General features: G+C 38.4%; 1 protein-coding gene across 2 annotated transcripts in view; it reads left to right on the plus strand.

The window, feature by feature from the left end:
- The first annotated feature begins 2,046 nt into the window (after positions 1-2,046).
- FBXO9 (F-box protein 9) overlaps positions 2,047-15,093 on the plus strand; it is a 46,359-nt gene continuing 33,312 nt past the window's right edge. Inside the window, exons 1-2 of one of the 2 annotated variants that reach the window (XM_049653808.1) lie at positions 2,047-2,257; positions 6,071-6,154. In XM_049653808.1, the coding sequence (XP_049509765.1) occupies positions 2,255-2,257; positions 6,071-6,154 (87 nt within the window). In that variant the 5' untranslated portion in view covers positions 2,047-2,254. Of the gene's footprint in view, positions 2,258-3,877; positions 4,074-6,070; positions 6,155-15,093 lie in introns of those variants that run through there. The other variant, XM_049653810.1, reaches the window with a different exon arrangement.

Here is a 15,093-nt window from a genome sequence, read left to right on the forward strand (position 1 = left end):
CTATTGAAGAAAAACCCACAAGATACAAGACTTCCTATCCCAACTGGCCACTTGGAAAACGTGTAACATTTATCTATCTTTGTGTTTACCTATATAATACCCAAACCATATGGCAAATGAAAATTGAAAGTCATTATCAATGAAAAGATAGGGGGCTAAGAAGGGTAGCCTAACAAATTGTATGCTGCTCCCATGAAAAGTGATTTTTAAAATACCTAAAATTACCCGTTTTAGTCAAGTTCAGTTGTCCAAGCAAGTCTACCCAGCAAAAAAGAGAGACAGTCTTGATCTACCTTTAACAAGGGTCCACTGAGCTAGTAAATGGTTTGGGTCAGGAAAATTATAACCCTGTAAGTATAAGATAATACAAATCTGAGGTCTAATGGATACAGTGGATACTGATATAAAATAGAAAATTTAGTAACTGAAACAACAGCATTTTAATAAAATAGCTGCTTAATTTATCGTTACAAATGGTATATTTTATTAAGCTTTATTTATTAGCTAGAATAGAAATCTGAATTAATTGACCAAGAGATCTTAAATTAGCATTCATCATGTTTGATGAAATAGACTAGTTCTGAAAATATTTCAATGCCTCACTTTTCATTTGTGAAACTAATCTTTTGCATTCATGAGTCACATATATCACTTTCTCTGATTACAAATCCTTACATCTGCTCTCCCCCCTTCCTATTTAAACTGCAAAATCAATTTAAAGAAGTCATTGAGAAGAAAGTCATCTTTAAAAGATTTAAGTTTCCTTTAAAAATTAAAAACTATTAAAATTTTTGGCCTTCGTTAAACATGAAGGTACTTTTTCTAGGTAGCTGATTTAGGGTGGAAATAAAAACTTACACATCCAAAGGATGATAGATCCTAATATTAAAAGATAGCCGTTGGTCTTCCTTATTGTAGCTCACCATTCTGCCACCCCCTCCCTTTTTTTGCCCCTATTTTTCTGCCAAAGATGTACTGCATGTCTAAGATCTCCAGAATAAAATAATGGATAAGAGATTTAAACTGTGGGTTCGTTGAACTAGCTTCTTGGAAACCTGATAACTGTTAGTTATCTAACTAGTAGAAACTAGACATTTGCCAAATGAAGGTAAGGGGCTGTAAGAGTGTAGGTTTTTACAAAGCATGCAAACTTCCGTATTTAAAACAATGTAAAGTGCGGCAAAATAATAAATCGCCCGATAAAGGAGTGTCTTGTGAGGAAACAAAGTCAGGTGTTTGGGCTTTAAGAGGTGGGGCTCGTATTGCGGATAAGTTCCGGCGCTCTACGCGGAACAGCGGACTACAAACCCCAGAGTACATTGCGGGCTCCGTCTCCTCTGGACTCGGGTTTCAGGGCCTAAGGAGTCTCAACGTCTTTCTCCCCTCTTGCATGATGGGATGCAAACGGAGACACTTGTAGTAAGGCAAATCTTGCCGTGGCATTCTTTCGCCCTGCTTCTATACTAAGCTTATCTTTTCCTGAACTTCCAAGTACGTACTTGCAAAAAGTTTAGCCATTATAACAGCCTGTGACTGCAGTGGGGTTTCTCCGTTTCCCTGAAATCCTGGCGTAGGACTCGAACCAGAGTCCCCGAAAAGTGTGTAGCGACTTTCCTGAGCACGAAGTTCGATGCTCCTGAAGGAATGTTTACCTTAGGGTCTCAACCCTAGATTTGAGTTATAAACATTTTTGATATAATGCTTGTTCAAGTTTGCATAAGTGGTCACTGAGACGAATACATAGGTTGAATTCGAAGTCGGCAAATTGGTGATCTGCCAAGGCGACCGCGCGCACACCTCCTACCCCTCCACTAGGGGGCGCGCTCGAGGCCAGGGAGCCGTGAGGCGCACGCAAGCGGCAGCGGCACTGCGCATGCTCGGTGCGTCCGCACAGGTTTCCGCAGTAGAGGGGGCAGCTCCTCCGCGGCGTCCGGGGTTTTCAGCAGCGTCGACGCTCTGGTGCTCGCTTGGTCCTCGGCCTCCGCTGGCAGCGGGCGTCCCTCCGCTCCGCGAGTTCCCGGCCGTCGCTCTAGCGCGCCCGGATCTGGCCCCCTGCCCTGCGAAGATGGCTGCCGTACGCCGGGCCCGCAGTTACTGCCGCTGCCTGGTGCGCTTCTCCGACCGAGAACTCTGCTAAGCCCTGTTGAAGCAGACGGACAGGAGTAGACACCCGGACACCCAGCACACCTCCTCGGGGGAGCGGTGCAGAGGGGGTGCGGAGAGCCCCTCGACGGCGGCCGGCCGCCTCGCCAGCATGGTAACCCGGGAGGGGGCTCGCAGGGACACTGCGAGGTGGGAGTGCGGTGTGAAGGAGGGGCTAGGCCTGGGAGGAGCCCCGAGAGAGCGGGAAGTGGAGACTGGGAGGAGTAGGAGCTGCTCGGCCGCCACCCATTGTGGGGCCTTTGGCCTGAGAGGGAGTGGAGCGGGTACCATCCCCGACCGCTCCCTTGCGTTCCCTCCTGCTTGAACCCCCGCAGCCGGGATCCGGTGTGAGAAAGAGCGGGCTTGCAGGACAACAGAAAAGAATGACTCTTTTTGGTTTGCTCAGGATGTGCCCCTCGAGGGATTTTATCAAAAGCAGTGAGGGTAGGTTCAGGTGAGCCGTTGCAGCATCTGAAGTTGGCTGGGGGAACCTTGGCAAACGGAGACAACTTGTTGATTGTTACCCCTCCGGCAAGCAGTACCCACGGAGAAGCCGTTCAGGTCCTTTAAGGAGTCCTGGGTTTAGGACGCACCTGCCCCGTGACGCATCAAGTGCCATGGGTAGGATGTTGGCAGGCGGTCCTGGCGGTGTGGGATCAGAGAGATTATGTCTCTCTTCGTAGCGGTGAGGGCCTGAGCAGCGTCAGTGCGGTCCAAATGGAGAGAGAGACTGGCTTAAGCTCCAGAAATTGACAACGCAAATTCCATGGGACTGTTGCATGCTGGAATGTGTAGTCTCTACCCTGAACTGCCTTTCTTTGGCTTTGAGTACATTTTCCATCTGAGAGACTAACTAGGATTGAATGAATCAGGTGTGAAATGATACTAAACCAATGAGCTGACACTCAGATGTTTTATTAAATAAATGGATGGGTGAATTTATTTTGTTAAATTAACCAGAATGATAGAAAAAGCAGTAATTGATTACGCCCTTAAGCTTTCAGAATAGTTCTCTGACCGACCAGGATTAAGCACTTAACTTTTTTTTTTTTTTTTAATGTTTATTTATTTTTGAGAGAGAGACAGTGTGAGCAGGGGAGGGATAGAGAGAGAGGGAGACACAGAATCTGAAGCAGGCTCCAGGTTCTGAGCTGTCAGCACAGAGCCCGACGCGGGGCTCAAACTCATGGACCGTGAGATCACACCCTGAGCGGAAGTCGGACACCCAACCAACTGAGCCCCCAGGCGCCCCAAGCACTTAACTTTTTATATTTCATTAATCCCATCTGCAAAACAGGAGTAAAATGATGAAGACATAAGCAACTCAAGTCAAAGGTGATGTTTGGCTCGATTCAATTATGAAAAATAAAATGAAAATCTCTGGGTGACAGCTGGGGACCTACTTATTTCAATTAGTATTTGAGTTGACAAAATGTAGTAAAACCCCAAATTTGATAGTCATCATACTGCCAATATCAAAGTAATAAAGGACTGGAATTCAAGAACAAAGCAGGAACTCAGGGGAGAAGATGCTTTCTGTATTAAAGATTTCCTGTTTCTTTTCCTCATTCTTTAGACATGCTCTGTATGTCCACATGACATTTTTTGTTAATTCAAACAATTTTTTTTGAGCTCCTATTGGTGCTAGACCCCAACGAATACTAGATCTCCAATATAACCAGACCTGTAAGGTGATTTATGGTAAAAATTTTTATTTATTTATTTTTAATGTTTATTCATTTTTAGAGAGACCGAGCACTAGTGAGAGAAGGGCAGAGCAAGAGAGGGACACAGAATCTGAAGCAGGCTCCAGGCTCTGAGGTGTCAGCACAGAGCCTGATGTGGGGCTCGAACTCATGGACTGTGAGATCATGACCTGAGCCAAAGTCGGACGGCCAACCAACTGAGCCACCCAGGTGCCCCGATTTATGGTAAACTGTTAATCATAAAATGTCACATATGAAAAAGTACCTCAGAGGTTATCAAATCCAACAACCCTCTCTTCACAGATGTGAAAGGTGAAGCCTGGACAGGCTTTTTCTACAACTTAAGCAATGTGTTTGGCCCTCTAAGGTTACTAATACGACTGATCCTGCTCCCAATGCACTGACTCTAGCAAAGAGACAAAAATAATCTCAATACAGCTGTTAAATGCTATGATACAAGCACGAATGTTGTAGGGAAACAAAGGCAGTTCAAATGATTAGACTTACTGGGATGATCCCTGAACTGAACCTTGAAGGATGAGAAGTTACCAAGTGAGGAAGAAGTTATTCCATATGGAGAGAGCAAGCAGCATGTGCAAGAGCATGGAGCTGGAGAGAGCAGGGGAAGCTCTGGAATGAAGTCACTTTAGTAAGACTGCTAGGCCAGAGTTAGAAGGCTGAGTTACTAAGAGGATGTCAGAGGGAGCTCAGGTCCCCTCCCATTTGCTGCACTTAGTGTTTACAGTGATAAAGCAGCCTCTTATTTAAGGATAGAAAGATGCTCCTCAATGGGGTCTATAAATTCAAAGTCCTGGGGTACCTGGGTAGCTCAATCAGTTAAGTGTCTGACTCTTGGTTCTCCTCAGGTCATGATCTCACAGTTTCTTCAGTTTAAGCCCTGCATTTGGCTCTGTATTGGCAGCACAGAGCCTGCCTGGGATCCTTGCTGTCTCCTTCTCTGTCCCTTCCCACTTGCACGGTCTCTCTCAAAATAAGTAAATTTAAAAAATAAATAAAAATATTTTTTTAAATTCAAAAAAAAATTCAAAGTCCTTCATTATGGGTTTTCCTATTAGTACAAAAGCTCCCAGCTTAAAGAGACCAAAAAATATATTTGATAATACATTAATGCTTCCATTTTCCATTTTTCTGGAAATTAATTCAGAATCTTGGCCTCTTTGATTGATATCTTCGTTAATTTATCCTTTGCGGTGTGCCCAGCACTTTCCAATATACTAACTAGTTCAAGTCTTAAAGTCACCTCTGCTTTGAGTCTGGTTGCCAGAGATAAGATATGAAATGAGGCTTATTTATGTTGTGCTGTAAAGTAGTACAAGTCTGTCAGGTTGCCAAGTTCAAAAATTTGTGTTAATGTGTTTTGTCCTAGAAACAAATTACAGTGAAAATTTACAATTATAAAGCTTGCATCTTGGAAACAAGTGAAATTAAGTAGGTTTTATTCTAATTTCTAATCCTCTGGTCATTTCCCCTATTACCACATTGTGGGACTGAACACATGAAGTGTTGAGCAAGTCCCGTTTGCTACTGAGCCTGTTAGCTAACAGACTGAACTGAGGAAGCATTTCATTTTCACTGGAAAGTAGGATTCAGTTTAACTTAGCAAACACATATTGAGAATAAAAGGATAAAATGCAAGGAAACTGACCTGAGACCTTTGTTAAGCCCCAAACCATTGCACAGTAATTCCAGCCCATTTTTTTTCCACTTAAATCAATCCAGTATATATAAATCTGGGTTTATAAGACAGAACAGGCTTCTTTACAGAAACATTCACTATTACATGTCTTTAATTAATGACCTTTCCCAGGACATTTAAAATAAGAGAAAAGTCGCATTCACATATTAGTAACATGCCAGTGGTGTAAAAGGAAGGGCATCTACCTATGGACTAAAAGTGCTGGATGAAAAGAAAACTATTTGCTGAACTCTATGCTACAACTAAATGTTATTTTCTGAAGCAGAGCTGTTTTAAATCATCTACCATAACATTTTAACTGGAGTCCAGTAAAGTTGTTTATTCTGCACTGTTAAAAAAAAAAAGTATGGAATTTTATTCTACTGGAATCATTAAACTTAACTGTGAAGGAGATGAGAGAGAAGCAACTAAATATTTCACTGGGCAAGTAGCTCAAGGAGATGTGGATTACAAAGGGAAACTGATGTTTGCATATTCCTGATGATTATTTTGTTTTCCCCTTCAGGCAGAAGCTGAGGAAGATTGTCATTCTGATACTGTCAGAGCAGGAGATGATGAAAATGAAAGCCCTGCTGAAACAGATCTGCAGGCATGTTTCTTCAAGTGTATATTTAATTCTTATTCCATTACTTTCCATACATGAGCAAAAATTGGTCATGCTTACAAAGATATATCGGTTTTTATTTGCATTGAATTTAACTGTACCTTCGTACTGGTTTACAGAATAAGCAAATTAAAGCTATCTTACAGATTTTTTTTTAAATCATTTATCACCATATGTTGTTGCAGTATTATTGGCTGTATTTCCTGTACTGTACTTTTCATCTCTGTGTCTTACTTATTTTTTAACTGGAAGTTTGTACTTCTGTTTTTTCTTTTTTTAAGATTTTATTTTTAAGTAATCTCCATACCCAGTGTGGGGCATGAATTTACGACCCCCAGATCAGGAGTCTCATGCTCTACCAACAAAGCCAGCCAGGCAACCCTGGAAGTTTGTACTAAATCCCCATTTCACCCATTGTCCCATGTCTCCTTTGCCAACCACCAGTTTCTTTTCTGTATTTATGAATCTGTTTCTGTGCTTTGTTTGCTTGTCTTTTCATTTGTTTTGTTTTTAGATTCTACATATAAGTGAAATCATATAGTATTTATCTTTCTGTGATTTCTTTTAGCATTATACTCCCTAGGTCCATTTCATGTTGTCAGAAATAGCAAGATCGCTGGGCACCTGGGTGGCTCAGTCGGTTAAGCGTCCAACTTCGGCTCAGGTCATGATCTCACGGTCCGTGAGTTTGAGCCCCGCGTCGGGCTCTGTGCTGACAGCTCAGAGCCTGGAGCCTGCTTCGGATTCTGTGTCTCCCTCTCTCTGTGGCCCTCCCCCGTTCGTGCTCTGTCTCTGTCTCAAAAATAAATAAACATTAAAAAAAAAATTTTTTTTTTTAAAAGAAATAGCAAGATCGCATTCTTTTTTTATGATTAATATTCCATTGTTTATGTATGTATACACACATAGACACACACATACCCCATATCTTCTTTATCCATTTGTCTATCACTAGATACTTTAGATTACTTCCCTTTCTTGGCTATTGCAAATAATGCTGGAATAAACATAGAGGTACATATATCTTATCTATTTATTTTTTAACTTTTCTTTTTAAGTACATATGTCTTTTCAAATTAGTGTTTTTGTTTTCTTTGGATAAATAACCAGTAGTGGAATTACTGGACTGTTACACTATTTCAATTTTTAATTTTTTGAGAAACTTCCATGCTGTTTGCCACAGTGGTTGGTACAATTTACATTCCCACCACAAAGGTGCCCTTTTCTCCTCATCTTAGCCAGTGCTTGTTATTCCTTATCTTTTTTTGATTCTAGCCATTTTGACAAGGGTAGGGCAGTATCTCACTGTGATTTTGATTTGCATTTCCCTGATGATTAGTGAGGTTGAACATCTTTCCATGAGTCTCTTGGCTATTGTCTTTTTTAGAAAAATGTCTATTCAAGTCCTCTGACCATTATAAATAGGATTATTTATTATTGAGTTGTATAAATTCTTTATATATTTTGGATTATCATCTGCAAATGTCTTTTCCCATTCAGCAGATTCCTTTTTTGTTTTGTTGATGATTTCCTTTGCTGCGCAAAGCTTTTTATTTTGATGTAGTCCCAATAGTTTATTTTTGCTTTTGTTTCCCTTGCCTGAGGAGACATATGCATATATATGTTGCTGAGACCAATGTCCAAGAGATTACTCCCTATGTTTTCTTCTAGGACTATTATGGTTTCAGGACCTACATTTAGGTCTTTAATTCATGTTGATTTTATTTTAGTGTATGGTGTAAGAAGGTGGTCCACTTTCACTCTTTTGCATGTAGCTGTCCAGTTTTCCTGGCACCATTTATTACAGAGACTGTCTTTCCCCCATTGTGTATTCTTGCCTCCTTTCTTGTAGATTAATTAACCATATAAGTGTGGGTTTATTTCTGTGCTCTTTGTTCTTTTGATCTTTATGTGTATTTTTGTTCCAGTACCATACTGTTTTGATTACTGTAGCTTTGTAGTATATCTTGAAATTCGGAGTTGTGATAACTTCCAGCTTTGTTCTTTCTCAAGATTGCTTTGGCTCCTTAGGGTCTTTGTGGTTCCATACAAATCTTGAGATTATTTGTACTAGTTCTGTGAAAACTACTGTTAGTATTTTGATAGGGATTGCATTGAATCTGTAGATTTGATTTGGGTAGTATGGACACTTTAACAATATTAATTCTTTATGCAAGCATGGGATATCTTTCCAGTTATGTGTGTTGTTTTCCATTTTTTTCATCAATGTCTTACAGTTTTTAAAGTATAGCTCTTTCTGGGGCGCCTGGGTGGCTCAGTCGGTTAAGCGTCCGACTTCGGCTCAGGTCATGATCTCACAGTCCGTGAGTTCGAGCCCTGCGTCGGGCTCTGTGCTGACCGCTCAGAGCCTGGAGCCTGTTTCAGATTCTGTGTCTCCCTCTCTCTCTGCCCCTCCCCCGTTCATGCTCTGTCTCTCTCTGTCTCAAAAATAAACATTAAAAAAAAATTTAAAGTATAGCTCTTTCACCTCCTTGATTAAATTTATTCCTAGTATTCTGTCAATTAATGATAATAATCCCATTTAGGATTATTTTCTTAATTTCTCTTTCTACTACTTTGTTCTCAGTGTACAGAAATGTGACAGATTTCTGTATATTCGTTTTGTGTCCGGCAGCTTTACTGAATTCATTTTTCAAAAAAAATTTTTTGTGGAGTCTTAGGATTTTCTATATGTATCTGGAAATAGTGACAGTTTTTTACTTCCTTACCAGTCTGGATGCCTTTTATTTCTTGTCTGATTGCTGCCACTAGCACTTCCAGTATTATGTTGAGTAAAAGTGGTGAGTGGGTGTCCTTGTCCTGTTCCTGATTTTCCTTTAAAGGAAAATCTTTCAGTTTTTCACCGTTGAGTATATTAGCTGTGGGTTTGTCATATATGACCTTTTTTATGTTGAGATATCTTCCTTCTAAACCCACTTGAGTTTTTATCATGAATGGATATTGAATTTAGTCAAATGTTTTTTCTGCATCTGTTGAGATGATCATACGGTTTTTATACCTGTTAGGGTAAAGTTTCACATTGATTGATTGGCATATATTGAACCACGCTTGCATTCCTGGAATAAATTCCACTTGATTGTGGTGAATGATCCTTTCAATGTATTACTGAATTCAGTTTGTTAATATTTTGTTGAGGATTTGTACATCTATGGTCATCAGAGATGGTGTCTTTGTCTGGTTTTGGTATCAGGGTAATGCTGGCCTTGTAGAATAAATTTGGAAGTTTTCCTTCCTCTTTGTTTTTTGAAATGGTTTGAGAAGACTAAATATTAACTCTTCTTTAAATGTTTGCTAGAACTCACCTGTGAAGTCATCTAGTCCTGGACTTTTGTTCATTGGAGTGTTTTGATTACCAGTTCAATTTTGTTAAGGTATTTGATCTGTTCAAATTTTCTATTCTTGATTCAGTTCTGGAGGATTATATGTTTCTAGGAATTTATCCATTTCTTCTATGTTGTCCATTTGTTGGCATATGCCTTTTCAAATATTGTCTTGGAATTCTTTGTATTTCTGTGGTGTCAGTTGTAATATCTTCTCCTTTTGTGCATTTACTTGACGACTCTTTGTGTCTTTTTGGGTTTGGCTAAATGTTTATCCCTCTCTTGCTCGCTTTTTTTTTTTTCCCAAAGGACCAGCTCTTGGTTTCATTGATCATTTCTATTGTTTTTTAAGTCTCTATTTCATTTATGTCTGCTCTGATCTTTATTATATCCTCCTTTGTACTGGCTTTGGGCTTTGTTCTCCTAGTTCCTTTACATGTAAGGTTAGATTGTTTGAGATTTTTCTTGTTTCTTGAAGTAAGCCTGTATCACTGTGAATTTTCCTCTTAGAACTACTTTCACTGCATCCCAAAGAATTTGGACCATTGTGTTTTCCATTTGCATTTGTCTCCATGTATTTTTTTTATTTCCTCTTTGATTTCTTTGTTGATTTATTGGTTGTCTAGTAAGGTGTTATTTAGCCGTTTTGTGTGTTTGTAGTTTGCCCAGTGTTTTTCTTTTAATGGATTTCTAGTTTCATAGTGTTGTGATCAGAGAAGATGCTTGATATGATCTCATACTTTTTAGTTTTTTAATTCTAACATACAGTAATAGTTTTCCGGTGTACAATATAGTGATTCAATTCTATACATTACCCGATGCTCATTACAGCAGGTGCACTCCTTAATCCCCATCACCTGTTTCACCCATCCTCTCACTCGCCTCCTCTCTGGTAACCATCTCAAACTTTTAAAATTGGGACTTGTTTTGTGGCCTAACATGTCCTCTGTCCTGGAGAATGTTTCATTTACACTTGAAAAACGTGTATTCTGTTGATTTTGGTTGGAACATTCTGTGTATATTTGTTACATCCATCTGGTCTAGTGTGTTGATAGATTTTTGTTGGTTTTCTTACTGATTTTCTGTCTGGATGATTTGTCCATTGGTATAAATGAATTTTTCATGTCTCCTACTATTGTGTTACCATCCATTTTTTTCTTTGTTAATGTTTGCTTTATGTATTTAAGTTCTCCTGTATTGGGTGCATAGGTATTTATAATTGTTACGTCCTCCTTTTAGAGTGATTCTTTTATCCCTTTTACACTATTATGTAGTGTCTTTGTCTCTTGCTGCGATCTTTATTTCAAAGTCTATTTTGTCTGATACAAGCATTGCTTTTTTTTCTGCTTCTGTTTACATGGTATATATTTTTCTGTCTTCACTTTCAGTCTGTATGTGTTGTTAGATTTGAAGCAAGTCTTTTTTTTTTTTCTGACTAAAACTACATTTGATTGGTTTATCTCTAAATATTTCTGTCACACAAATTACAAAAAAAATTTACTGTGCATTAAATACTGTATGCAAAAGTTAAAACCTGATAATGCTCTCGGACCTTGGCTGCTATGTTTTGTCACCAGTTTCATAGCTGAATAAATTTTTTTTTTATGGTTTAGTCCCATAAAAAGTCTCAGTTTAGTCCCATTACATAAAGTAAACTTTGGAAAATACAAATAGGTTTGTTTGTTTGTTTTTTTTTTTTTTTTTCAGTTTTTATTTTAATTCCAGTAAGGTAACATACAGTGTTATATTAGTTTCGGGTGTACCATTCCATACATCACCCTTTGCTCACCATATGACAAGTGTACTCAAGACCTCTGCCCCACCCACCTCCCTTCTGGTAACCATCAGTTCTCTATAGTTAACAGTTAACCATCACTTTATTTTGTATATTCAGAGTTCTCTATGGGTTTGTCTCCCTCTCTTTTTTTCCCCCCTTGCTCATTTGTTTCTTAAATTCCACTTATGAGTGAAGTTATATGGCATTTGTCTTTCTCTGACTGACTTATTTTGCTTGGCATTATACTCTCCAGCTCTACCCATGTCATTGCAAATGGCAAGATTTCATTCTTTTTATGACTGAATAACATTCCATTGTATATATATGGCACTTCTTCCTTATCCATTCATCTATCTATAGACACTTGGGCTACTTCCATATCTTTGCTGTTGTAAATGATGCTTCTATAAACATAGGGGTGCATGTGTCCCTTTGAATTAGTACTTTTGTATTCTTTGGTTAAATAACCAGTAGTGCAATTACTGGATCATAGGGTAGTTATATTTTTAATTTTTTGAGGAACCTGCATACTGTGTTCCATATTGGCTATACCAATTTGTATTCCCACCAGAAATGCAGGAGGATTCCTTTTTCTCCACATCCTTGCCAACACCTTGTGTTGTTGATTTGAGCCATTCTGACAGGTATGAGGTGATATCTCATCGTGGTTTTGATTTGCATTTCCCTGATGATGAGTGATGTTGAGCATCTTTTCATGTGTTTGTTGGCCATTTGTGTGTCTTTCGAAAAATGTCTGTTCATGTCTTCTGCGCATTTTTAGTTAGATTAGTTTTTAGATGTTGAATTGTATCAGTTCTTTATAGATTTTGGATACTTGCCCTTAATCAAACATGTCATTTGCAGATATCTTCTCTATTCAGTAGGTTGCCTTTTAGTTTGATTGTTTCCTTTGCTGTGCAGGTTTTTATTTTGACAGAGTCTTCCAATAGTTTATTTTTGCTTTTGTTTCCCTTGCCTCAGGAGACCTATCTAGAAAAGTTGCTATGGCCAGTGTCAGAGAAATTACTGTCTGTGCTCTTTTCTAGGGTTTTTATGGTTTTGGTCTCACATTAGGTCTTTATTCTGAATTTATTTTTGTGTATGATGTAAGAAAGTGGTCCATTTTCATTCTTTTGCATGTTGCTGTCCAGTTTTCCCAAAACCATTTATTGAAGAGTCTTTTTCCCATTGGCTATTCTTTCCTGCTTTGTCAAAGATCAGTTGACCATATACATATAGCTGTGCGTTTTAAATATATGGCCTTTATTATGTTGATGTATGTTCCCTCTATACCTATTTTGTTGGGGTTTTTATCATGAATGGGTGTGGTACTTTGTCAAATGCTTTTTCTGCATCAATTGAAATGATTACATGGTTCTTATTGATATTATGTATTATGTTGATTGACTTGCAAGTATTAAACCACGCTTGCAACCCAGAATTAAATGCTACTTGATCATGGTGAATTATTTTTTTTAAATGTATTGTTGGATTCAGTTTGCTAGTATTTTGTTGAGGATTTTTGCATCTATGTTCATCAGGGATATTGGCCTGTACTTCTCTTTTTTAGTGGTGGTGTTATCAGGGTAATGCTGGCCTCATAGAATGAATTTGGAAGTTTTTCTTCCTCTTCTATTTTTTGGAACAGTTTGAGAAGGATGGATATTAACTCTTCTTTAAATGTTTGGTAGAATTTGCCTATGAAGCCATCTGCTCTGGGACTTTTGTTGAAAGGTTTTCATTACTGATTAAATTTCTTTCAGCTTTCCTTCAATTTGCAGTTGTATTTATTTGAGTCCTTTCTCTCTCTTTCTCTCTCTTTGATAAGTCTGGCTACAGGTTTATCAACCATGGATTTTGTTTTCAAAGAAGCAGCTCTTGGTTTCATTGATCTGTTCTATTTTTTTTTAGTTTCTATAACATTTATTTCTGCTTTAATCTTTATTATTTCCTTCCTTCTGGTTTTAGGTTTTGTTTGTTCTTTTTCTAGCTCCTTTATGTATAAGGTTGGGTTGTTTATTTGAGATCTTGAGGTGACCTGTATTGCTATAAACTTCCCTCTTAGAACTGTTTTTGCTGTTTTCCAAAGGTTTTGGACTGTTGTGTTTTAATTTTCATTTGTTTCCATATACTTTTTAATTTCTTCTTTTATTTCCAGGTTGATTCATTCATTGTTTGGTATTATGTTATTTAACCTCCCTGTATTTTGGTCTTTCCAGATTTTTTTCTTGTGGTTGACTTCTAGTTTCGTAGTGTTATGGTCAGAAACAGTATGGCTTCACTCTTCTTGCATTTGTTGAGTCTTGTGGGCTAATATGTGATCTTTCCAGAAAATGTTCCTTGTGCACTTGAAAAGAATCTGTATTCTGCTGTTTTAGGATGGAATATTAGGGTATATCTGTTAAGTCTATCTGTTCCAGTGTGTCATTCAAAACCATCTTTTTGATTTTCTGTTTAAATCTGTCCATTGGTGTAAATGGAGTGTTAAAGTCCCCTCCTAGTATTCTATTATTGATTCGTTCCTTTATGTTTGTTATTATCTGTTTTATGTATTTGGGTGCTTCTGAGTTGGGTGCATAGATATTTACAATTGTTATATCTTCTTTTTGGATTCTCCCTTTAATATTATGCACTGTCCGTCTTTTGCTGTTGTGATAGTCTTTGTTTTAATGTCTACTTTGTCCTACAGAAGTATTGCTACTCCAGCTTTCTTTTGACGTTTGTTAGCATGATAGATGTTTCTCCATCCCCTCGCTTTTAATCTGCAGGTGTCTTTAGGTGTCAAATGCATCTCTTGTAGGCAGCATATTGATGGGTCTAGTTTTTTTATCCATTCTGTCACCCTGTGCATTTTGATTGGAGTGTTTATTACATTCAAAGTAATTATTGATAAGTATTTATTGCCATTTTATATTTTCTTTGGTGGTTTCTGAAGATTTTTTTCAGATCCTTTTTTGTCTGTCTGATGGTTTGTTGGTTTTCTTAATGATACATTAGATTTCTTTCTCTTTATTCTTTATATATTTATTAGTGGTTTTTGATCTTTGATTACCATTAGGTTTGTTTATAACCTCTTCTGCATATAGCAGTCTATATTAAGTTGATGGCCATTTGATTTTGAACCCATTTCTCTGGAGCATGGGGTGCTGGGGTTTGGTATAAGCAAGTTAGGTAGTAGGTGTCCACTCTGTGCTCTCCCCTGTTTGTAACTCTGCCTCTTGCCCTTCTCCACAACCGGGGCTCCCTCCCCACTGCAGTGGCCACCATCTGTTTATCTTCCACACTGTGTCTGTAGCACTTCCTACTTTCTTCTGTGTGGCTTCTTCTTCATAGTTGTGGAGCTTGTTCTGCCAGTCTTCGGCTCAATTTCTGGAGTATTTAGGATGATTTGATAGTTATCTAGTTGTATTTGTGGGATGAGGTGATCCTAGAGTCCTCCCACTCTGCTGCCATCTTCCAGACTCTGAAGTGAGTCTCTTGTAAGTCAGTCTCTTGTAGGCAGCATATAGGTGGTGGGTCTTTTACCATTCACCACCCTGTATTTTCGGTGGAGCATTTAGTCCATTTACATTTAAAGTACTTGTTGTTAGGTATATTCTTATTGCCATTTTGTTAATTGTTTTAGGGTTTTTGTATTTTCTCTCTTTTTTCCTGTTTTCTTGCTCTCTTGTGATTGATGGCTTTCTTTAATGTTATGTTTGGATTCCTTACTCTTTATTTTTTGTGTGTCTATTATGGTTTTTTCATTTGTGGTTACCAGGGGGTTTGTATATCATATCCTATGTTTGTGCCAGTCTATATTAAAT

Source organism: Panthera uncia, assembly GCF_023721935.1.
Source record: "Panthera uncia isolate 11264 chromosome B2 unlocalized genomic scaffold, Puncia_PCG_1.0 HiC_scaffold_24, whole genome shotgun sequence".
In the NCBI taxonomy this organism is placed as follows: Eukaryota; Metazoa; Chordata; class Mammalia; order Carnivora; family Felidae; genus Panthera; species Panthera uncia.